This window comes from Castanea sativa, chromosome 3 (assembly GCF_040712315.1).
Source record: "Castanea sativa cultivar Marrone di Chiusa Pesio chromosome 3, ASM4071231v1".
Taxonomy (NCBI): Eukaryota; Viridiplantae; Streptophyta; class Magnoliopsida; order Fagales; family Fagaceae; genus Castanea; species Castanea sativa.
Window position 1 is genome coordinate 46,714,852 of NC_134015.1, and position 26,179 is coordinate 46,741,030.

Sequence of the window (26,179 nt, forward strand, 5' to 3'; positions counted from 1 at the left end):
AAGTCTAAAGAACCTTTCACAAACTTTGGCATTATCATCCGATCCCACTTAGAAGAGAATGTCTGTGAAGTCTCTAGATGAGAACATAGATTTCAAAGAAAGTCATATTAATTTATGCAATTCTTTACTTGGTCGTTAACATTATATGAAACAAGCAAATTACTTTGAAAATTGAAATAGTAAATGTAAATTAAAATTTCATTTTTTGTAAAATCAACCAAAGTAAAAGATTAAAAAGAAAAGTTAACCTATCATGGAACAAAGACACATGTAGATTGCATTTCTTGTTAGACCAGCATCTGGCTAGGCATCTGATTTTTTAGAATTTTAGTTTAAAAGTGGAATCGTATTAAAGTGAATTCCACTTAGACCCGACATGAAAAGAAGAGAATAGAATCATTATAAAGGGTGGTAGTAGTGTATGTAGGGCTTAAATGATCAATTCAGAACCACTAGTGAACACCAACTTTTGTTCATGAAATAGTATTACGACCATTATTCTCTCTCATGTGTACATGATTGATGATTCTATACGGAAGGGTTCATTGATCTTCATCCTCCTGTGATGTGTGTCATATTTTAATGCAAAAGGGTCTTGAAAGAGGAAAAAAAGGGCCACATGAAAGGCTTGCAAGCATGGTAGACTAATGTTAAGCAATGATTTTGTCTCTAAGAGGCATGGTCACCTTTCCTAATTGAATGAGGGTAAGAAGTAAATCCATATGGGGTTTCCACAGCCAAAAACAAAAGATAATAAATCCTAAAAGGGTTTACAAATAAAGCGACATAGCCAGTGAAAGATGTCGCTGACTGCTCTTTAATCCAACAGGGTTTGTGCATAAGCCATGATTGAGGGGGGTGGAAATTGTTGGAGATGAATTTCCTTAGGCACTCTTTTTAATTAGGTATGTAAGTGTAACATCCTCAAGGCATAATCTCATGGGCCACATCGCTAATACATCATAATGTACATCATGATGATGTTGCTCGAACCAAATACACAACCTGAACTCTAGCTTCTTGGCATGGCTTGCTATGGGGACAACATATGATGATTAATCATATATTTCATTCATTACCTGCACATGTACATGTGTCTTGTTACCAAATGTGTAAGAGATATGAAAGTTCAAGTCATCGTCCCTCGTTGTCAATCAGCCATATATATACGTCTTTTTTGTTCATAGATCATAGTCAGCAACATATCTTGACATCTGTTTAAATGATCTTGTTTCATCTTTTAGAATAGAATGTAGAACTTCTAAAAGTAACACCTTACTCATTTTTAAATGTATAAAGTAATGTAAAACTAATGAAAATATCATATATTTCAAGCTACAATGTAGATCTTATAAAGTGAGTTTTTGAATTTCACTATAACATATAAATAAAGTTATTATAATTAAATCATTATAAATTTATAATGAGTCTAGATGAATAGTGAAATTTAGCAGTAGTAACTAGTAACTCAATCGGGTAGTTATAGTTTGGATAACAATGGAAAAAGTTTGACACATAGCTTTATCACCTAACCAAATCTTATAATGTTCCGTTTGTTTGACGAGATATTATATGATGAAATATTTTGGTCAGCATAAAACTTTTTCCAAAGTTAATGGAAATTAACTCAAACATGCCAAAAACATTTTCCACTTTTTGAGAAATAATAACATTTTCTCCCATTTCCTTAGTTATACACTCTCCTCTTCCATTCTCTTTTGTTGCCAACACCAATATTATCACAGCCACATTTAGCATGGCCATCACCCTCTCCATGCCGTTGTCACCACCACCATTGCGGTTGTTGTCACCATTGCCATTGCTACAATGATCACCATACGTTCGTCAATTTATCATTAACACTACTATTGTGTTTACATAAAATATTAATGATATTTTTGTGTGAATCAACAAAATAAGAAAATTTTGGAATTTTCCAAGTCACATCCAAAAAAAAGGAAAACAAGCCATTTTTTCAAATTAAAAAAAAAAAAAAAATACTAACAGCATTTCCTAAAAAGAATATTTTCCACAAAATCTTTGTTTTTTTGAAAACTAATATTTTCCACAAAATCAAAGAAGCATTTAGTATGGATTTGAGCTCAATTTCTAAAACCCGATAGGAAATTGAATTTTTACTTTTTTAGACCTTCATCCTTGAAACTAACCCTATTATATACATTAATTACTATAAAAAAAAAATCTAAAACATCACTTACTATGGAAATTCTAGATTTTCTGTAAGGCTTACCCATTACTTCTCTATCTCTATTTCTCATATTTTCCCTTATAAAAAAATAAATTAATGTGACAAATTATTTAAATTTTATTTTTATTTTTACCTCTTATTTTCAAAAAAATCCTTTGCCTCCTAAGGTTGCTATTTTTAATATGTATTTTTTTTTTTTGAATTCATTGTCATCTAACCAATCTAAATATTTTTAAATACAATATTTTTTAAATATAAGAAATTGGTGTCACAACCTTTGGGTAGACTATTCCACTCTTTGCTCATGAGACACCCTAGAAACCCTATGAATTAATAGTGTGGTTGATTAAATCTAAGACCTTCTGGTTTAGTTTACGTTCTAGACCAATAAGCCCACCACCTGAATGCCCTATGGGGGTAATTATAATGGTTTTTTTATAGATGAAATCTTGAGCAAAGGAAAATGAATTTTGTTATAACTTCTAAAATGGGTTAAGATTATATTTATTTATATAATTTTTTTATAGGATTATTTATATAAATTGGAATAGAAGATTTTAGTCTCCACTTTTCCATTTCCAAAATTACCTTTATTGTTTAGTTCATACAGATTTTCTTAAAACCACAAATTAAAAATTTTATTAGTAAATAGATGAAAGACAAATTAGAATATATTTTTTATTTAAATGAGGGGTAAAATAGTTAAATTGAAAAATCTCTTTAATATATCTAAGTTGAGCTAAAATAATCTCTTTAATCATGGCCTTAATAGTCCATCCCGTGGTTGTACATTAGTTCAAGTTAGTAGTCCAGTTTCCAAATGCTTTGAACATGGGCCCAGTTGGTACATACTAGCCCAGAGTTAACAAATATGGGTACTTGCGCTACTGATCAGTAAATTGCATTCATGCCCACTAAAGTCTAAACCACAATTTTGTCCCCTTCAAAATAGATAAGCTTGAGTTCATGATAATACAATAAAATTTCAGTATATAGCATTTCCAAGATGATTGCTCTTGATCATACTAATAAGATACTGATCAGAGTTTTGGTCTAAGTTGGAGTCAAATCCTAAATTTCATGTTTGATGATAAGAGACTTTATTGGTTGAGCTAAATAGAACCGACTTGGTATTTCTAAATTTTGATTGAAACATTTTGCAATTTTTGTATCATTCCTAAGAGCATTCTCATCCCATTATGCAAAAAAAAGAAGAAGAAAGAAGCATTTTACCTGACCAAAAATCAACTTTATCTATTTTACATAACCACTTTAACAATATATCTTAAATCTCATTCTTAATTTATTATTCAATACGGGTATAAAATAATCTAAATAATAATTTTTATATAATATTTGACTCTGACATTAAAAAAATAAAAAAAAATCAGCAACCATAACCCCAAGTATCAAGGACAAGGAGAGAATAAAATATGTCAAAATAAGTTTTATATTTGCTACAGTTGTGATGCAAAGTAGCAAGTTGGATAACTTTATGTGAAACATATGTCCGGATGTAACTTATAAGTGGCTTTTCGTACATTTTTATGAATCATAATATCTATTTTACATTTTTTTGGTGTTATACATAAGCTAATGGGAATGCTTTTCCGAAGGGGGGGAAAAAAGGGCTGGCCATTTAAGCACTTATTGGCTCATTATCTTATTTGTAGCTGAAATGGGCCTTGAACATGGGTCGTAAGCCCAATAGGTTTTGTAAAAGTTAATGGGTCACAATTCACAAAGCACATTTGCATGAGACCCAAAATTTGTCTTGAAATCTGAGTTCGTGATTTCGTAAAACCCATCTCGTGAATTAGAAAAATACAGTCACTTAATACGTCTGAAGTAATTAAAAAAAGAAACTTTTATTTTATTTATAGATGACAATGTAGAACATATCCCAAAATTTTAACCATAAAATCATAGCATCTTTTCTTTTAATGGAAAAAAAAAAAAATCATGCATTCCTATATCCCTAATTCTTTGAATACAAAATGAAAAATAGTTTTTGTTTGGAAAAGAAAAGGAGATTTTATCGAAAAGATTTAGGTAGAGATTTTCCAAAACATATGTTTTAAATGATTTCAAAGGTAATGTGTGATATATGAAAAATGCAAATTAGGAATTTTGTTAGTCTTTAAATAGTCCACTAGAACTCTCCGAAAATATAAATTACCACACATTGAATTCCCATAGAGGATTTTCTCCACAAAAAAATCTCTTCTAGAAAAAAACCCACTCCTACTCAAATACTACCTACTTATTTGAAGAGTCCTATTTTATCTTTTGCTTCACTTCCTTCTCCCACAATAAACCATAAAAGATGAGGTCATAGGTCCAAAAACTCATTGCATGCACAGTCTAGCTTCTACAGGTGAATTTTAACTAAAAATGTAATTTGCATGTTTGTGAAAAATTGCACCATTATCTCACTCTTTAGTCTTCACCCATTATTTTTGTTTATTTTAATAATAATTACAACAATGAAAAATGAGACATTGGAACACTGGTTCTCCCTATAAAGGAGAAAGAGGAGCGCTGTTGAATAGTTATATGACTTTTTAATGATAATCTAATAGTTAAAAGTTAAAACAATAAAAAAGGAGGATTTAAACCCTAGTTTGACGAATAAAAGGAGTAAGCTATGTTATTAAATTACAAAACACTTGACTTCACTCGTTGTTTAATATGGAAGAAGATGCAAATTAATCAAAAGAAAAGACATGTTACTTCTCCAACTGCAGCTTTTGAACTAAACTGAGCATTTTTTCCTACAACAATTAGCAGCTGATGATTTTAAATAGGTTTATTCTCTTCTAAGAAGATTGCAATGCCTAGGTCCTTGAGTAGATTCAAGAAAGGATGAAGCTAAGTGTTGCTTCACTACTGGATGCAAATGAAGTTTCATTCCCCTATTAATTTTTCCCATATGGCCATTACCACCCACCATATCGAAGATATGTTACATTAGTGGAGCACTTGAGTTGTTAATTTTATGCACTCCATGATATCCATTGTTGACCGGATCTTATAACTAGTAAAGTTCCTTTGTCTTTGTTTGGGAAAGTGGTTCATGATTGATTTTGGACTAAATAAATACATATGTTCTCCGTTGCTTGGTGACCATTCCTACGTGCTCTCCGTTTGGAATACGAATACCATGGATTCCATTCAAAGTTGGAAGTGTTTTACTATCCCCTGACATATGAATATATGATAAGAAAGCAATGCATTTGTGTTAAGCTCAAAATTATTATGCACAAGTGGGCAACAAAAAATAATGAAAATGATGGGAGTGAAGGCACTGACGCTTTGATTAATTGACAAAAATCAAAACACAAATCTTGCTGTCTGCCTTTTAATATTCTTTGTGATTTGGAAGAGAATCTTTCAAAGCAGTCTTTCGAAATACTGTTGGCTATAAAAGGCGGCGCAAAAGAGGTCACAACAATCACAGAATCGTCACAAAATTAAACAAAATCAAAATGTATCTCGCAATAATAGTACTCTACTTTTACTTCAGCAATAGTTGTAACCTCGTACACTATGGCCACGCAATCGAATCACCACAGTACACAGTGGTGCACTCAGAATCAGATTTCGAGGTAAGACTATACAAGGAATCCTCGTGGATGTCTGCTCTTGTCCTAGGGACAACCTCCTTCGACTTCGAGGAGTCCACCAAATATGGTTTTCACAGGTTTAGCTTTAATCTCTACTATAATAACCAACTACTATATACACTGCTAAATCCTTTCTCTCTCTCTCACTGATATAATAACAAAATATAATTTTGAATGGTGATTTCGTTCGGTTACTTACGAGGAAGTCTACTTTGAGATCATTGCAATGTTGAAGCTACTTTCCATTTACTAGGATCACATGTTATTTTTCCATTTCGTAGTTTAAGTTAAATTTTACAAATTTAAAAATGTATAAAGTGTCATGTCATTTAATGTCATACATTATTAGATCCATGAAATGTACTTTGGATGAAATAGAGAAAATCATGTTCCGAGTCATACGCACTTCAAAAATGGAGTTGCATGAAATTTGTAATTCATGCTAGCGAATTAAGTTTTATGTTAGTGAATATTGTCTGATGGGGCTAGATGAAGAATGCAAAAGGGTTGTGTAAAATTCAGACAATTTCACAGTGGAGGTTTATGATCTTTAACTACGTGATAAGCATACCTCATTATTCCTTAACTTTGAGGATTATTCTATAAAATTCAAACAGTTCACGTTAACTTTGTATTGCTTGCATCAGGTTGTATGAATACATTCATGGTGGAAACCTAAACTCTTCTCACATTACGATGACTGCTCCTGTCTTGACAAGCATTAACTCATCATCATCTAGCGGGTCTGACTATTTTGTAAGGTTATATATCCCAGCAAAATATGGTGGAAACCCTCCACAGCCCAATCCTGAACTGAATGTGCAGCTTATCAAGTGGAAAAGTCATTGCATAGCAGTAAGAAAGTTTACTGGATTTGCTAACGATGATGACAATAATAAGGAAATTGAAGCTCTTGTAAACAGCCTAAATAAGAACAAGACTGGGAAGGCAGCAATATTGGAAGATAAAAGTTACTACTCCGTTGCCCAATACAATGCTTCATATCACCTTTCTGGACGCTTAAATGAAGTGTGGATCAATGTGTCCGGTTTTACAGCAGAGGGATGTCCACACTATCAAGGGAACTATTGATTTGGCCTCAGATGTCTGGCAGAATCTAGCAAAGAATGTTGATCCTGCTGAGAATAAAACAGTGCTATTATTGTAGATATGCTCCTTCATTAATAATAGTCTCAATAAATGAGATCCTGATGCAACATTTGGTACCTTGTTTGTGCATCAAAGCATGCTATATTTTGTTTGTAATGTAATTTTAGTTTGGTCTTTTGTCAAGTTTCCTGGCATTTCTTTCGTGCTATTAAGCACCTGTTTTTTAAGACTCTCTCTCTCTCTCCAAATTTAACATCTTTTTAGTGATTAGGTTCATTGAATCAAACAACATAATTCTATATGATGACGTGTATAAGACTTGAGCTTTAGGCCTACTTTAATTATTTATTGTACATAACACATACTTATACTACACTTATATGTCTTATAGTACACTTTAATGCCTTTTATATAAAAACACTTTTGCATATTTTATTACTTAAAGAAAACAATACAGTCAATACAATCATTTAGTATTTTTAACTATCTTGGAATATCTCACATGGAAAAGAATTGGGTTGACATAGATGCCAATTTCGGTGAGTCACCATGCCAACCTTTCATGCTATTAGTGCATAGCATTGGATCAACGTAAAGCATGAACTTAGACTATATTGCAATATTCCGACTTTTAGAAGTATTTCCAATCTTGATACCACCTTTTTCCTACTCCAAAGTTAAATAAAAGGTTAATCTTTAAAAAACAAAATGCTAATGGACTAATATAACTTTAATCAGTATTATAGGACTCATAAAATTGCTTACACTTTTCTTCTTCGTTTGGTTTAAAGCTTGAAATGAATCATTGTAAATACCACTTTTCTTTGGTTATCACTCAGCACGTCAAGTATCACAAAAACCATTTGTATATCAATATGAATACATACGGGTCTTCCTACTTTCTAGTTTCTACTCAATAGGTCAACCCGGATATTACATATTGACTTCTTTATAAACTTACAACGTGATGGTTTAAAATGTCATCCTCTATTTGTGTCAACCACTTCTATCATCATTGATTTTTTCTTAGTTTCCTTTTCCTTTTCTTAGTTTGTGCTTTGCACTATTATTCTTATTTATACAAGTTCACCGTGAGGATATATTTTTTAACCCAAAGGAAGGGAGGAAAAAAAAAAAAAAAATCAGAATCACATTTGAGGTCTTGTCTGAACAACGTATACTTTCCCATCTCTAATCACCCCTTCAATGTCTTGTGGAGTCCCGTACAGTTCCTCAATTGCACTACCTGCACGAGCAATGCCAGAAAGGATCGAGTGGCGAAAGTTTCCATCAATGATGAGCGGGTCAGATGAATAGTCAAGCACAACTTTGTCTTCCTCATCCATTGGCACACTACGGAAAAAGTAAGCCTCATTATATTAGCAAAAAAAAAAAAAATCAAAATCAAAATCAAAATCAAAATTTTCATGGGACTAATATGAAAGCATGCATTAAGAACTTAGCAATATGATCTGTTGGAATATTCATGTGAAAGTGGTGTGATTGGTTTAATGGTCAAGTCCCACATCAAGTAGTAGGAAATGGTTAGAAGTTGGATGAATGATACTATTATAATATTAGCAATAGTACATGAATTCGAATTGCCAATCTTGGTACACCTTTCTTTTTTGAAGAAGGTACGCATCATTTTTACTCAATCTTACTCTTACAAATCTATATTTACCGAAGTTGATCTTATTAAATCAATAATATATATATGGGCACTGCATGTAATGATCAGCCAGTGAGAATGTCTCATCTGGCCATGGAACTCATCTGTGTCAGTGTTGGGAAGTTAAAAGATTTCACCTGTCATAAAGGCCAGCACCAGCATAACCTTCTAGATCTTCACCATTGGAATCAGATCGGAAAATAATAGACCGTCTTATAAAGAGGCCAATGGGTTTGCTGGGGTAACCCAACACCTGAAAAATGTCAACAAATTTGTGTGAATAGTGGCAAAGTTCAACAAAGATATGCATGTTCTCTACAACAGTAGAAGCTAATAATTCAAATTTATTTTATTAATTTTTTACAGAATTAATGTGCCAATCGTCAACATAGCACCAGAAATTGGTTATTTCCCATCATGCACATCTACATAACACCCCCTGGTGAGAATCAAGGGAAGATGAGTTACCAGGGGAGAGTTCAGATCATTTTTCTTGCTGATAAAACTTAAAGCACGACCAGGATATGCTCCTACTAGTGTTTCTCCAAGTCCCTTTACAACCTGTACCAGGAATGAGATGCAAATCAACATGTCTAATTAATCCAGCAGAGAAAAATGGTACAGGTATTATTACAATACCTCTGCATATATCTCTGATGAGTCTCCTGAAGAGGGATTAGTTGTGTGAACTACAAATGCATAATCAGCATTTATAATCTCCTGAACAAGGACAGCCATGCAGAGATAATCGTGATCTAATTTTACTTTTCTTGTGCTGAAATATGCTCTTTCATTCCACTTTGAAGCCCAGACCTGGATTGTAACAGATCAAGGCATATCCTATATATCAGAATTTTTTTTAATGGAAATAATTGATAACTGAAATTTAAATGTAGGAGAGCAGTGTGATGATTGAAAGATACAGTTACAACTTCCTCATTGCACAATAATTTTTACATAGAAAAGTTAGGGGAGATATCTGACATTACAAGCAAACTGTTTATGCATCCAACATAAATATATACTAATCAGCTAGGTAGAATTAAAATCATAGATTTTTGTGAGGTACTCCTGCAAATTCTGACCATGCAATAGAAGATAAGATCATATTCACTCTCTCAGAGTGAGAATATCTACGAACGGCAAGGTGGATGGATATAAGAAGGATATAAGGAGTGTCTAAATCAGCGAGCACTGAAGAGCTTCAAAAATCAATGATTATAGATCAATGTCCTAGATGCCTCATGAAAAAATTTCAAGACATTGAAGTGATGATATTAATTCCACTATGACTAGGGCTAGTGGAACAAAATTATTCGATCCCTATTTTTATCCAAATAGAAGATTTTATGAAAGAAAAGCAAGAAATTGATTACAATCAATGAAGTATAAATATCAGGCATACCTATTTTTATCAAAATAGAAGATTTTATAAAAGAAAAGCAAGAAATTCATCAGAATCAATTAAGCATAAATATCACGTTATATGATATACTTGAGCGGAGGAAAAGCAGTCTTACCTTCTTTATAGCCATCCATGCCTGCCCCCATCGCTGTTCGCCTTCATCACCAGGCCAAGGCATTCCTGAACCTTGCATCTTAGTTTTCAGCTCCTGAACCTGCAATTAAGTCTTGCAATAAGCTATTAATTTCATGTGAAACTAGGTTATTCTGCCTTAAAGCCCTAGCAGAATTATATTCAATGGAAAACATGCAATACCTAGCCTGTCTTAAGGAATGGTTAAGTTTAGCCAATGATGGAATAATTTTAACAATTTCCTTATTAGTTTTAAGAGCACATGCCATTTCCTTATTGGGGGTTGGAGCCCATGTTTAGAGCCAAACTTTGTCCTTAATTATTATTGTTATCAATGACTCATATATTAGTCTCATTAATACTCTATTAAATATCTCCTCATGATCAATGATTCCACTTGGCTCATTTAATGAACCCATTATCTCTTTGATAAATCACTTTTTAGTTATCAATGAAGTACATGACAAATGCTATATATTCAATAATTTGTAAATTTAATTATGGTAGCTCTGTGTAATTAATATTAAGTGTTAATTTTAGTTCAAAACTTTAATTAGAATATCTATATACCCATTTAATATAATTTATTAAACTAATGTTTTCAAACAAATTATTTACTCTAAATTGGTATCTAAAAATTATTTGGGTATTGATATTTTCTCATTTGCAATAATTACTTGTAAACATATAAGGTCTAACACTCTAACCTATGGTCTGTGTGTCTATATGTGTGTGTGTGTGTATTATAAAAAGGGATTATTCTATGGTGTGTGTGTTGGGGGGGGGGGGGGAATTGTTAATGAAACTACAAATGGACCCAATTCATGCTATTGGCCTTTCAAATGGAACTTCCACTCCCATTAAGTATGAGATGGTGGTTAAAGGTTAAGGTTTGAATCCCCTTAAGTGGGTAGGTATTTACCTAGGGAAAAAGAACAAAACAAAACAAATGTACCCATAGCATATTACTTCAAAAATTTGAAGATACTGCCCCGATACCATAACTGTTTCATATATGGTTGTGGGTGAAAAAAGAAATATATATGTGCAACATTCCGTCATTATAGAAAAATTTATGGGTTCCCTAGTGTCTAATAATGAACTTGTCAGAAAGAAAGAGGAAGATTGTGGACTATGTTTTTAACAAGCACGAAACATAAAGCCCTACCAGAAAAAAAGAACATACCAATTGGGGTGGTGCTGCCAGCTGTAAAACTGTCTTGCGAATCTCTCGGAGTGCACTGAACTCTCCTTCTCCCAACTTCTTCTTGAGAATCTTTAACTTCTCAGCAACTGCCTGTAATGTGTGTATGAGAGAGAGAGAGAGAGAGAGAGAGTGAGAGAGAGATTCCGTCAAACTAGAGGAAAGCCTTATAGTATAGTGATGATAAACAACAGATCCAAACTGGCACCAGCTGAACATAATATTTGGCAGCAGGTGCAATTAGAGCCCAGAGAATGAAATTTGTTAGGATAACTACAGATTAGTCACTCAAAACTGGTTTTAACCTTCAAGGGTTTGCCTAAAAATGCTGCTTTCAAGTAATTGGCCTAAGCCACCTTAAATTGTCTTGATGCAGCCATGTAATTTATTTTGTTGCTATTCACAATTTCATCCATTCAAGATTTATTCTATGGGGTCAATGTGTGAAGTCCAATTCAAGCAATTTAAAGGTCTAGTTGTATCTTTTATAGGATTAAAAAAAATTTTGATTCGCCATCCAAAAGTAATCTAATTCAGGCTTTTATTTTACAAGGTACCGTTAATTTTGTAATCAAGGACAAATCTGTAATTCTGCATCTTCTTCTGTGAATTAAGGGTATCTTCATAATTGAGTTGAGTCTTTACAACCCCAAAGAAGCCTTTTCCCTTCCCCAATCAAGTTCTAAAAACCCCACATATTTTCCGTACCAAATAACTACCAAAATTCAAACTTTTCCGACTTGGACACATTCAAAAAACCCTTACCTTTTCTTCTAGAATCCTAAACTCTGAATCCACAAATTCTCCTAACCTAAACTCACCACAAGCACACATAGACAAGTTTTCCCTAAATTAATCCTATTGGTCCAAATCGCCCTCAGGAAAAAATAATAATTTTCACTTGATTCCACATCTAAAATATCCTGTTCAATTTACAGTGTTTTAATCTCGTTCATAGTAATTAATCTCTTGTTCAATTTACAGTGTTTTAAAGCCCACCCAAAGACATAATTTTTGTTCACGTGTTCTGTTCACATTACCCCTAATACATCAAGAAATTTATCTTTTCCTTCTTCTAAACAATCTGAAATCAAATATTTTTCCTCCCCTAATCAAATTCTAAAAACCCCAGGTATTTTCCCTACCAAATAGCCATCAAATCTCAAAACTTTTCAAACTCTAATTCATGTTACAAACCTAACCGCCCCCGCCCCCACCCCCGCCCCACTTTTTTTAAAAAAAAAATCCTAAACCCTAAATCCACAAATTTTTTTTAACACTAAGCCCACCTCAAGCACACATAGGTTGTTCCTAAATCTGTCCTATCGTTCAAAGCAACTACAAGAAGAGATAACAATGTTCCCTTGATTCCACATGTAAAATTAATCTCTTGTTCACTTTACAATGTTACTGTTTTAAAGCTCACCACAAAAGTTGGCTATCACTAAAACACGATGACAATGAAGATTTTACCAAAGCAACTCTCCTATGTTTATTATAAATTACTGATTGTCACAAAGATTTAAGTTGTTAGAAAATAGTGAATTTAATCATTTAATTTAACACGCTGCCTTCATGTGTGGGCCTAACACGTGGAAATTTGTTTAAATGGGAGATAAAGTTTGATCTCAGGACTTCTTGTTTTGATACCATAATAAATTACTGATCATCCCACAAGCTTAAACTAATAAAAAATAGTAAATTTAATCATCTAATCTAAGAGAGGGATATAACAAAGAAAAGCCTAATTAATTTTTGAAAGTTAGATGGTTCAAAGTGAAGAGATGTTAGGGGACTGTAGCTACACAATTCATTATGGGGAAAAGAGTATGAAGGAGTTTTTGATATGAGGAAAACCTGATTTGAATTATCTGAAAGAACCTTCTCAAATACTCCAAATGGTAGGGCAACTGATGTAGGAATTCCAACCCATGATGGCACTTTCCCTTTTAAATAAGAGATATTACGTGATTTGGCTCCAACCTATGAAAATCACAATTTCAAGCAATTCATGCAAACTTAATGCCAGAGAATTAAGACAATTGCAATGCATTATTTTGCCCAATCCTATCAATACTAAAATATAAAGAGAAATGAGGAAAAAAATAAAAAAGACAAGAAATTCTAGGACAGGACATAAACTGAAGTTAAATTCAAAGGGCTAACCATGTCACTCGTGAACTCCTCAGATGATATTGCGTATCTACCATTAAATTGCTTTCTGACCAAAGTTAAAGACGGTGATGAACCATCTTTCAAGTTAGTTGAACTTGCATCTGCTAGCTCACCTTCCTTTAGCTCACTAAATGAGAAACAAAAAGGGTAATAGAGATTATATTTCAGTAATGTTCATTCATGCAACTTTAGAAGAGAGATACATCATGCAAAGAATAACAAATAGAAATAATGGAATTCGCTAAGTTCATTGATAGTTCATATGCCATTTCATCATGCATATAATGGAGCATACAACCAACATATTTTAAAATTAAGCTAAACAAATGGGAATTACCTATAAATTACATCGGCAGATGTAGGTTTTAGGCTCAATAACTTCCCTTTCTTAGCTTGGAGGTCAGACAATATACTGGGATCAAAGCATGTGGCAAAGCATATCTGCAAAACAATTGTCAGCTATTTTAAAAAACACTTACCTATAAACTCACAAAGAGGAAAAATATGATTCAAAGGAGAACTACCTTGCCATTTCTTGCTCGCACAGATACATGAGACAGGACATCAGGCATATCAGGAGTCAGCACAGCAACCACACCATCTGGAATTTCTTCCTCTCCTCTTACACTTTTTGCCACTAAAATTGTAGGCTGCCCATAAGATTTATTCTGAACAGCAAGCAACTCATCCACAACATCAACATATCCAACAACTTCAACTGGGCTGATAACTTGCCAGCTGTGTCAGACCAACCAAAGTTGCATTAGAAGGTTATCTTAAAGCATTTAATCAGTGAATGATGCTATATGGTCCAATTTTCAATTACCTAAAATAAAAATCACATCACAATCCATTTGATAAATTATACATATATTCAAATTAATAACAGTAACATGAGGTTTCAACAGGATTTATTTGATTAAATGGACAGTACAATCAACCTTCCGAGGTTAGCAGTCTTTCGAAGAACAGGATCAAGTCGATTAAGAAGTGTGGATAAAGAGGCAGCAGATCCAGCACGGATAATTTCTTCAGTGAATATGTTCACCTGTGAGATGTAAATATGAGGACAGAAACAAGGCAGGCATTTGGTGTTTGTTATTTGAATTTTTAAGATAACTTGTGACATACAGCCCATTGGTCCACTCCAAGCCGTGACCCAAGGTACTCTGCTGATGGTTGCAAAACTTGCAGGTACCACTCTGCCTTGTTTGCTAGTGTGAGACGGGTTCTGTCAAGGACTGATTTTGCATATAATGCCCAGTGATCATCCCTACTCTTGGACATGCTTACGGCATGATTCCATCCCTTCAAAGAAATGGTAGAAATATTATATTGTAATGAAAACAACTGTCTTCTATAAAAGCATGCAATGTTTATCATCTTAAAATTCTAGTTTAGATATAGGCACAAAGCAACAATGGCACTGCAATATTTAGTCATCGCCTATAAAATTCAACTCCTTCATATTTCAAGAAAATGCAGTGTTGGATAACTCCCTCGATCTTTACTCTATGCTTCTCAATGACAAAATTTTCAGAACTATTTGTTTCCAAAGCAAGAATTTGAAAATTTGTTCTATAATGTGTAAACACTCAGATATGGTCTACGATTACCCAAAAAAAAATCTAATTAATTTTGTGTATTACCTTCAAGCAGTAGATGAGATCCTCATTATTGTCCGATGATAGTGCAAGATTTTCGAGAACTAGAGCAATGAAGTGCATAATTTTCTGCACGATGCATAATTTGGCTGGTCAAAAACATATAGTATGATATTACAATCATTCATGACTGTAGACAGAACTGACACACTAAGGCATCAAACATGAAGCACAAAACAACTGATATTGCCAACAGGATTTACCTCTGGTGGAGCATTATTTAACTCCTCATATCCCCTTTCAATAGCTGTCCTAACAGTAGAATCAAGGGCTATGTCCAAAAACAAAAGGTCCTTCAGACGATCCTTAGACTTAAAGAGCAGTGGCCGGAGCTCCTGACGAGCCTCTAGCAAACCCTTTATCACAAAACCAAAAAAATATAGAAAGGCAACATTAGAGTATAAAAGACAACAGAAAAAAGTGATCTCAAGCATCAAAATTTCACAAACCTCAAGAAGGGCTTCAACATTCTTATCTTCAACATGCTCAAGGACAAACTGAAGCAGGTCCTGTTTAAGGAGATGAACCAAAATGCAACTAGTTTTATAATTTGTCACATACAGGTGACACCATTGTCAATAATAATATTAAAAAAAAAAGGGTTCAAAATGAAACTTGAAAACTTTACTGGAAATCCAGATGGCAAGCCAGATATAGGATTTACGTGCACTCCAACCATGAAGCCTTGACCCTGAGGAAATCAAAAGTTTTGTCAAAGCTAAGAAAGGGACACCAGATTGGGAATCTCCAGCCAGTTACAGACAATACCTCAGATTTGTAACCCATACAATTTGAAATAGCAGACTCAAGATCTGCACCCGAATGAACTGCCTGCATATAAATCACGATTAGAACAAAATATTGAAATATGGCTACACAGCATATAGGGCAGGCAATGGACTCAAAGGTATGCCACATAAATTATCATTTATGAGTTAGTTCCACTGCAACTCATAAATTCTACTACAATCCTTCATTTTTTGAAACAAGTATCAAGAACAAAAGAAAGCATACTTGGCATAACATGCACAAAACAAAAATTCTTTGCAAATATTATTGAATGTAAACCAGGTGCAATTTCCATGTCTTGCAAAAAGACATTTATAAAAAATAAAAACATGGACCTTAATTAAGAAAGGTTTATGAAGCCAACCTTCAAAGTTCTCATGTAGTTTCTCAAATCATGCAGAAGTCCATCCCTCTGATCTCTCCTGAATGATGGTTCAGAATGAATGCCACGATCATAGCTTAGAAGGCGTTCTTTTGTTATTCCATTGTCATTCAAACTTTTCCAGTAAACACCCATATCAAAGTCACTTTCAATATAATCAATTAGTGCCTGGAGGGACAGCATTAGGATTAGAGAATTCAAAAAACGCATACCAAATGAAAAAAAATCCATACAGAAAACAACTTCAATACCTGACAGATTACAACATCATCAGGGCTAGTGTTATTATGTAACTTTTGATGCCATTCTTCCATCATTCCACCCTTGCATTCATTGTGTCTCTGAAAATCAACATTTAGTTATTCATATTGTTCTAAGTTCCAACCATTCACTTACAAGAGAAAGGAAATAAATAGGGCATAAAAAGAGAAAGAAAAGCAAATAGCAAATCACAATCAACCTGGATGACCAGGATTTCATCCCGAATTCGCTGTCCCACATCACCTTCACCTCCACGTCCAACAGTAGACATAATCATCCGCAGAACCTCGCGATACTGTGGATGACTTGAATAAATATTCTGGAGTAAGTCTGTAAGTCTATCCTGTGCTTTACTGATCTCACTGCACCAATAGAAGAGAAATTAATCTTAAAGGATGATAATCTATGCTCACAGAACATCAAAGATTGACAACTGGTTCATTAAAAGAAGTGAATGAAATTAGCAAAATTATAAACAAAAGTGAGATCAGATGTGAAAGCAGATATGGGCAGCATAAACTCAGCATGAAGATAATGATCCAATTTGATGAGCCATATGTGAAGACATACACCTCTAAGGTCCAGAAAGCCATAGAAAACATTGACCAATTAAATGCTTGAGTATCATATGAGTAATACCGTGGCTTCACATTGTAATTTTTATTCCATATGAGTTGCCTTGTAGCCATAAACCTCATCCACACCAAAATTCCTGCAAGACCCAATTCACCAGCATTTTTGGCTTGATCTGTTAAGTCTGCCGCAATATTAAATCTGAGAGAAAGAACATATGAGTCATCAATATATGAACAACTGAATCTGAATATTCTTGGTGACAAAGATATGAGCTAGAATACTATATCAGCAACAATGTTTAATAAGATATTCTCTTTTTTCTCTCTAAAGGGTCTGTTAAAAGTATCCAGCAATAGCTCTAACAAAACTAAAAGTGAAGTTTTTAGCAATGAGCAATCAGAAAAGGGACTCCAAAAATTATGTTTATAGCTGAGTCAATTTGTTTTTAGAAAACATAAATGCACATTAATAAAATAAAGAAGATACGATATATATATATATATATATATATATTGGTGGGTGTGTGGGGGAGGGAGTTGGAGTTGGAGCTTCAATCAGCACGATGCAAAAGTCTAAATCTACTGCTAGAAACTCTAAGCATATTTCAACGAAAATAATAGCAAAATGAATTTACTTAAGATCATAAAAGAGCACCTTGACTCCAGCAATAAAGGCAAAAGCAGAAGCCAAAAACTGAAATGATGACATATATGGAAATCTGTCAGAGATTACTAACCGGTGCATAAAGGACTTCTGGGCCTCACTTTCCATCTCTGCTATTTTATCCAGCAAAGACTTGGCAGTGCCTTTGCCATCACCATAATCCTTTAATGGGAAAAGTCTAGTCATTAAATCTGGAAAGATAATCTAATCTGAAGCAGAATGCAAAAAACGACCAAAAACAAATCTAGATAAGCCAATCATAAAAGATAATCCTTGCAATATGAAACAGAGAACAACCTTTTGGACTGGCTTGGGTCCAACACTGAATTCCATATAGAAGTCTGAGCCCTTGTTCTTTATCCAATTTCCACCAGAGACAAGGACAAACGGCATCCCTTTGTAATTTTCATCTTCAATCTCAATTTCTATGGATTGGACCTGATAATATATTGGGATTACGTAGATGTTGTCTACAGATATTTTAAAAGTTGGACTTTAAAGATTCAATATGTAAGGTGTACAGGATTAAATTAATCATCTCTTAGCATACCTCATAAGGGGGATTGGCAGAAGAACTATTAGTAAGTTGTGTTTCAATGGCCTTGCCTAGAGAAACTGAACCAGGGGGTAATGCTGTTGGAGGTGGTACCTAAAAGATGGAAACATATTTGATCTTTGTAAGGCACATAAACTTGCCATTAGAAATACAATAGAAACCATTATTATCATTTTGAATATCCACAACTTCTAGCAGACCATGTTTGTGATCAACACATTCGAAATATTACCAACCACTCTCCAGCACTTTGCTTAGATAAGGCCCAGTGAAGGGTAACAGGTTCTTTGAAATCTGTAGCCAGATGCACCTTTGTCTTGCCCTCAGTCTTGGTTACAAGTACCTTGATAATATGCAAAGAAGCAAAAAATTAGAATAATCCCTACAATTCCAGCAGAAAGAGATGTGAGGATCAGCAGCACATCTTTGTCTTACCAGAAGTTCCTTATCAGCAAGCTTGTAGATTTTCTTGTTCAGAACACGACCACCATCCTGTTCTTCCTTTGTCTTAGCAAAATTTTCAACTACTGTCAAGGCTTTTGGTTGGCTAGAGTCAGGTTCCTCCACAGACTCAGCCACATATTTAGTGATAAGCTGCGTGAAATCCCTTTTCTTGCGCTGAATCTTCCCAGGAGTAAAATACTTTTTGTGATGCAATTGCTTTGCAACCTTAGATTGTATCTCTCCTTTGGCAATTTTCTTTCGTATCTCATCAAGAGAGGCACCTTTTTCTAGCTCAAATTGCAACTCTTTTCTTGCTTCCTCAAATTCTCTCTGCTCATTAGAACATTATACCAATCAAGATCAAGTACAAGCAACAGCAAGGGATGCACTCATTAAAGATAGAAAGAAGTAGATGAGAAATCTATTAGCGTCCACTAGCTATAATAGAAAGCTCTTTAAAATGAACAAAAAAAACCCAAAGAGCCAATTAGCTTAATGATATTTGAAATTTACAAGTTGTTGGTCTTGGGAATAGTTGGGTTTCCCTGCTTTCTCCCATCGTATAAAAGCTTGTATTTGTACAAGATCTTCAGGTATGTTCTTTGTTTCAGAAATGGGTGGCTCCCTCACTACACTACTATCATTCTTTTTCATCAACCTTGCTCTGAGATCTTGTATGGAAGCACCCCTAGCTACTTCCTCCAATAACTCAGATCGAGCTGCTTCATATTCCACCTGTTAAAAAGTGCAAAATTTTGTTATGAGCAGACAAAACAAAAGACCTTGATATATCAAGGCACCAAGTTTTTATGATATGGTGTCCTACATAAAGAGCTTTTGCTGGACTTTTGGGGGGCATTTATAGTAAATTGTTACTTATATAATAAGAGGACACTAGGAAGTTGCAGAGATGTTTATCATATTCCCTTATCTGGAAATGGTCACTAAAACTTTTATAGATGCTACCTCAATGAAGACATGGAAAGAAAGGAATGTTCAAGAAGAAATTTACATTATGTAAAAGCTGCACTTTTCTATTTCTTATTTCTCCATCCACAAATAAATTCCTACTTTGCTCTAATCATTGTTTCACTAGAAGCTAAAATAAGGCAAATAGGTACCAGGTAAGATTCAATTCTCATGCCAGTTTGGGGCATCCAATAGAGTTAAATACATTAGCTAAATATGCATAACGTGAATAAGTATCAGGTATCCAAGACTAAATTTCTCCCTGGTAGAGAAAATTTGGAGGACGTTGATGAGGTAAAGGAGGCATTGAGAATGATGAAAGTGAGAAAAGTCGTGGAATGGCTGAAATTCCCATTGAGGTTTGGAAGTTCTTGGGCGACATGGGTGTATGCTGGTTGACAAACCTATTCAATAAGATCTTAAGTGCTAACAAAATGCCTAGTGAGTGGAAAACATGTACTCTAATACCTATGCACAAGAACAATAGAGATATTCAAAATCATACAAATTACCGTGGAATTGAACTTATGAGTTATGAGCCACACTATGAAACTTTGGGCGAGAGTGATTGAACATAAGTTAAGACATGAAACAGTAATATTAGATAATCAATTTGATTTATGCTAAGAAGGTCTACCATAGAAGCTATTTTTTACTTTGATGTCTAATAGAAACTATTGAGAGGCTTGTAAAGATCTTCATGAAGTTTTCATTGACCTACAAAAAGAAATTTTAGGGTCTTTAAAGAGATTATGTGGCAAGTTTTGTAAAGCATATGAAGTTGATTAAGGATATGTAAGACAAAGTTGTATCTAGTGTGAGAATAAGTGAAAGCATCACAAGTAAATTTCCCATCACTATATGTTTGTATCAAGAATCAACATTACGTCCATATCTCTTTGAACTATTGATGGATGAATTCACTAAATTGAAACAAGAGTAAGCCTTTTGGGTGTATGCTTTTTGCAGATGATATAGCCTCCGTTTGGATTGTGCTGAAATTCAGTTTCAGCGCATTTGCATCCAGTACAGTGGGTCCCGTACAATGTTCACGGGACCCACAAGTTGTCTAATTCAGCAAATTTTTCTTCAAAACTGGGTCTCACGGTACTGTTCACACATTTAAAATTTATTTTGTTACAGTATTTTTAGTTATCAGAATTAAACGGTATCCAAACAGACTCATAGTTTCAGTGAATGAAACTAGATGTGGAATTAAAGTTAAGTTAGAAATGCAGTGAGATGCTTTAGATTCTAAAGGCTTTTGGTTAGGTAGGACTAAAATAGAGTACATGAAATGTAATTTTAGTAAAAGTAGACAAAGATGAATGGTCTCTTTTTCTTATTTCTAACAAATTTTTTTCATTACTAATCAAGAAAAAAAAAAAAAAGTAGACAAAGATGAATGGACTGTTATTGTTGTTGTTGATGATGAGGGCTCTTACCCAAAAAATAAATTTTGTAATATATTTAGTGTATCTTCTACTAGAATAAAGAAAATCTAAATAAAATTACCAATCATTAAAACCTTTATGCAAATATTTAACAATGAAGATGAAAAATACTGAATGCAGAATCAAAAGTTGAACTAGATACCGACTGTACTCTATTCAAGAAGGTGGCCAGGAGGGGGGAGAGAGAGAGAGAGAGAAGAATAGTTGTTGAAACAGTGTGCTATTGATTATTGTTACATGTGGCTTGAATGATTCTGTATAGTTACACCAATAAGCTAATCACAGAATCATACCCCTGGAAAGCTAGTCACTCCCAGATGACTAAGTAATTTATTTGATTTGAATTAACTCTGCATGCAAAACTTTGAACAACTTACTGACTTTGTTGGCCATGCTTAGTTCTTTAACACCCATACACTCAATTTTTGGGTTTTGCACACCATGATTTAGAGAATAAGGGATTCTCATGGTGTGCTAGTGGCAGGAGAGAGTTTTTAGGTGTATTTGGGATTTGGATTTTTAGAGAGTTTAGTACCACTATTGTAACCTCCATATCTTTCTAGTGAGACTTCTTCCTCGGCGCCACCCATTGATATAGGCCTGAGGTTGAACCACCAGCCTCACATAAAGTTTGGGTACTGTTCAGTGTGTAATTGATTATCTATATTCTGTTTCTATTTCACATAAACCTATTATAATAAACTTAAGTCACAAAAAATTGGGAACATAGATTCCACTATATCAACAATTATTCATGTTGAAGTCACAGAATTAAAGCAGCACTTTCACTTGCCTTCTCTTGCTCTGGAGTATACATTTGTTTACCCTTTCTTTCCCACCTCAAATAAGCTTGAATTTGGACAAGATCTTCAGGAACCGAAACATCTGGATTTAATTTCTCTCCCTTATGTATTTCAACATGAAAGTTCTGACCATCTTTTTTAAACCTGAGGAAAGAAAAATTCACAAGGAAAAAAGCACATAAATTTTAACTATCTTATTTTAAAGTTGCTAAACAAAGCACAAATAAAAATGATGAAAGCTCACCATTTATTATGGGCTTCATCAAATATAAGAAACTCTATAGCTTGTATTCCAGGATCATTAATTTCTATTTTAAGGAAGGAATTTGAGCCAGACTGTAGAAAAAACAATAAATAAATTAATTAAACTATATTTAACTAGCCAAAAGAGTACCAATGTTCAGTCATATGATAGAATTCTATGACATAATTTGCTGCTGCTGCTCTCAGGAGCTTACTTTCACAAAAGGAGTTCTAAGGGCTTTGTTCTTATATAACTTTGTTCCATCTGGGCGATGAGAAGGAAGTACCCATTTTCTAAAAGTAGAAAAAAAAAGGACATAAGGAAAGAAGCCTCAAATCTAAGTAGTATTTGATCCATATGGGAACTTGAGATGAAAAAAATAAGTTCAAATTACAGTTGAACTTACTCCTTTCTATCATGTATAAGACCCCAGTGAAGAAGCAAAGAGTCACTACTATATGAAACTTGAATATCTACTTGTGTGGCAGCCCCTGGAGCAGGAGTGCTAACACCAACCTGCTCAGTTAAAAGAGTGAAGCCTGTTAGTATGACTTTCTCCTGAATCATATAGATACCTTGTATCAACTCAGCAAAAGCTTTTCCAAGTATCTGGGGTCAGCTTCATACCTGCAATTCTATATTTCCTTCAAGGTTGAATTTTCCAGCAAGCTGCGATGAAGGAAAAAGCAAAAGTTGGTAGACATAATTAAATGTCCAAAACAGAAATTTTCAAATACATGCAGAAAAATTATTCATTTATCAATTCCATTTGTCTAATACTGAGTATTATTTGGGTAATGCTTGGATCAAAGTTTGACTCAGCCTTGTTTGCATATTTTAAACATGCAATAAACAAGCCATTTACAAAGAGATTAGAAGCATACCTTTTGACACTAGTGGGTTACTAAAATAAGAAAATGGAAAATCAAAGATATATAGAATTTAGAAGAACTTGTAAACCCCATCTATGAAGAACTATGTTTGAGATGAGTTTTTTTTTTTTTTTTTTTTTTTTGTGGTGGTGGTGATTTGGGTGGGAGGGGAGGGGGGGGGGGGGTGAGCACTAGCGCTAATACATATATCCATTGACTCAAAACATATCTCAATCTTAACATTTCACTAGGAAGCTAACGAGGACTAGAATATACACTAGGATTATAATACTTAAAAAAAAAAAAATTAAAAAGTATCATTAATTTCCTAACTTTTATGCCCAAATATAGGTATCTGAAACTCATGAGATAGCTGGATAAGGTCTTTAACTATCTGTCTTCCTCTCCAACATGAGTGAGTGACTTCTTCAAAATATGATCAGCAGCACTGTAGTCAATAGCCATAGACGCAGTTCATCTCTTCAAGTTCTTTGCTTCCAGCAATCTATTACTGAGTCAACGATCCAAAAGTTCATGGATTGCCACTAAAAGATAATCCCCAGCCCAAGTAAAGGTAAATGAGACCGTGCCTGGTAAACCCTGGTCTCTAAACACCCCCCCTCAACCCCCTCATTCCAAACATACACATATCAATATTATGTAAAACCCAAGTGCCCAAAGGAGGGGAGGCATTAAGAACCTAATGTTAAGGGATATCAATGTCCAATCCATTAATTATTAGTCAAGGTTGACTGCATCATCCCAATCCAAGTTCATTGTAGCTCTTTGGGGGTTTACACTATAGATGTATGCCTTTAAAGCCGGACCACGTTAACCTCTTATATTCTTTCTCTCTCGTCTTCTCTTTACTTCTGGATATTTTCTTATTCTAACATTATATCAGAGCTACGCCTCGTCTTTTCTAAAACCTGAAAGTATAAAACCAACATTGCTATTCCAGCTGCCATAATTCTCAAATTGTAGCACATTCGTCCAACCCCACCACACCAAAAAGCTTCTTCTAACAACATGTGAAAATAAAGTATTTTTCCAGTTTATTGATTTTTCACAAGGTTATTCTAATGAATCAAATACCATACTCTATCAAAATCTACTTCAAGGCAAGCAAATTTACATACCGGGTCTTCCTACACATTCAAAATCTTAAAACAGAAAGAATAAACAACCATTTTCAGCAAGGGAATGATTACCTCAGAAGCTGGATCCATGGCTAATACAGCACGGGGAACAACTGTGACAGGACACCGTGTTCCTGATGCTAACTTTGACTTCTGCACACTCAGATTGTTCCCGAAAAATTTCCTGGACAGTGGCAATTTCCTTGAATGTGCTGCTGATTGGTTCCCACACACAGCTTTGAACAAAATGTTTGCAGAAATGCCAGAAGAATTGAGTTTTCTTTGAGGTTCCAGAAGTGGGGGACGAAGCAAACTCTGCTGGAGTATATTATGGCCTAAGGTATTACTCATATTCGTTGATACGCTCCTTAGATCTGAAGAAAAGAAATCCAAGAATCAGACTACAGTAGGAAACAAAATTTTCACAAAAAAGGAGCAAATTATGTAAAGCCGAAGCTGAAGTACTCATACGAATGGATCAGACAATCCCATTACTTTTTCTAATATCATGAATATTAATTTGAAAATTCACCTATTCTGAGCTCTAATTCTCTGTTTGGTTACTAAGAAAAACAGTGGAAAACAAAAGCAAAGAAAATCAAAATATCATTCCCTTGCAAATTATTCGTATTACGTTCAGTTGAATCAGAGCCATAGGTTTTCTCTAATCCAAATGCAAAATCCAATTCTTTTTTTATTTTGATTTCGTTCTACATTTTCTCACTAACCAAACGGAGCATGAATGAAAAATAAAAACCATAAAAAATAGTAACAATTTGAACATTCTATTTCTACTAGATAATTTTCCACAGAGAAATCCTAGAATTCTTGAAAAAAAAGTGAGAGTAAGAAACAAGAAATTCAAAAAAAAAAAAAAAAAAAAAAGAAAAAAAGAAAAGAAAAGAAAAAAAGTGAGCAAAGCTGAAGTACTGTTACAGTCAGTTACACATTCTAAACAAGATACGAATGGATCAGGAAATCTCTTTAATTTTTCTAATATCATGAATATAAATTTGAAATTTTACCTATCCCGAGCTCTAATTCTCTGTTCGGTTACTATGAAAAGCAGAGAAAATCAAACTATCATTCTCACGCAAATTATTCGTATTACACTCAGTTGAATCAGAGCCATAAGTTTCTCTAATCCGAATGCAAAAATCCAATTCTTTTTTCGTTTCATTTCTTTCTACATTTTCTCAGTAACCAAACGGAGCATGAATGAAAAACAAACAACCGTCAAAAATAGTAACAATTTGAACATTTTTGTTTCTACTCAATAATCTTCCACATAGAAACCTAGAATTCTTGAAAACAAGTTCAAACTCGATCAAGATTACGATAAAATCAGTATCTAGAAATTGATCAAACTCTTCGAAAAGCAACACAGATTGAGTTTCCGAAAGTACCTTTGAACTTGATTCGAAGCTCTCCGAATTGTAGAGAATATACGATTAGATCTTAGAATCAAAGAAAATTGTGTAGCTGTAGAGAGAGCTCGAAATATTGGAGCTTTTTTTATTTCTCACTCACTCACTCACTCACACTCGGTGGCTCTGAGTACTGAGTTGAAGAAGATCTTTCGAAATGAAATGAGGAGCACAATTACGTAGAGCATGGCGTTATATCACCCAAGCGTGGACGCGTGGCGTGGTTTCATTGGGCCACGTAGATGGAAAAGTTCGGGAATTGGAGCTGTCACGTGCGAGAGATGGTGGCAAAAAGATAGCGTGAGCTGAGCGAGCGAAAGAAGCCGTGGGGTCCGTGAAAAGAGAAGACATTTGGTATTTAAAAAATTGTGGTTGTTAATTGCCCTTGGGTTTTAATTGAATT

The 26,179-nt window shown here is 34.1% G+C and overlaps 2 protein-coding genes across 2 annotated transcripts; one reads left to right on the forward strand and one right to left on the reverse strand.

Moving 5' to 3' along the window:
- The first annotated feature begins 5,697 nt into the window (after positions 1-5,697).
- On the forward strand, positions 5,698-6,965 carry LOC142627497 (uncharacterized). The gene is made up of 2 exons (XM_075801376.1): positions 5,698-5,912; positions 6,483-6,965. Exons 1-2 carry the CDS (start codon positions 5,698-5,700, stop codon positions 6,925-6,927), a joined length of 660 nt encoding a protein of 219 aa, XP_075657491.1. The 3' UTR covers positions 6,928-6,965.
- Positions 6,966-7,793: 828 nt separating this feature from the next.
- LOC142628045 (alpha-glucan water dikinase, chloroplastic) lies at positions 7,794-25,940 on the reverse strand. Its single transcript, XM_075801988.1, has 34 exons — positions 25,756-25,940; positions 24,422-24,723; positions 22,966-23,007; positions 22,745-22,854; positions 22,553-22,631; positions 22,339-22,430; positions 22,085-22,238; positions 19,382-19,603; positions 18,860-19,198; positions 18,657-18,767; positions 18,419-18,517; positions 18,166-18,306; positions 17,942-18,030; positions 17,269-17,403; positions 16,829-16,991; positions 16,620-16,709; positions 16,351-16,536; positions 15,966-16,028; positions 15,826-15,888; positions 15,647-15,706; positions 15,401-15,553; positions 15,183-15,266; positions 14,665-14,841; positions 14,475-14,581; positions 14,058-14,271; positions 13,871-13,974; positions 13,525-13,660; positions 13,216-13,341; positions 11,341-11,451; positions 10,138-10,236; positions 9,257-9,430; positions 9,086-9,178; positions 8,755-8,870; positions 7,794-8,298 (listed from the first exon to the last, which is right to left on the reverse strand). The coding sequence occupies exons 2-34, from the start codon at positions 24,698-24,700 to the stop codon at positions 8,094-8,096; spliced, it is 4,416 nt and encodes a 1,471-aa protein (XP_075658103.1). The 5' UTR covers positions 24,701-24,723; positions 25,756-25,940; the 3' UTR covers positions 7,794-8,093.
- Between the last annotated feature and the right edge of the window lie 239 nt (positions 25,941-26,179).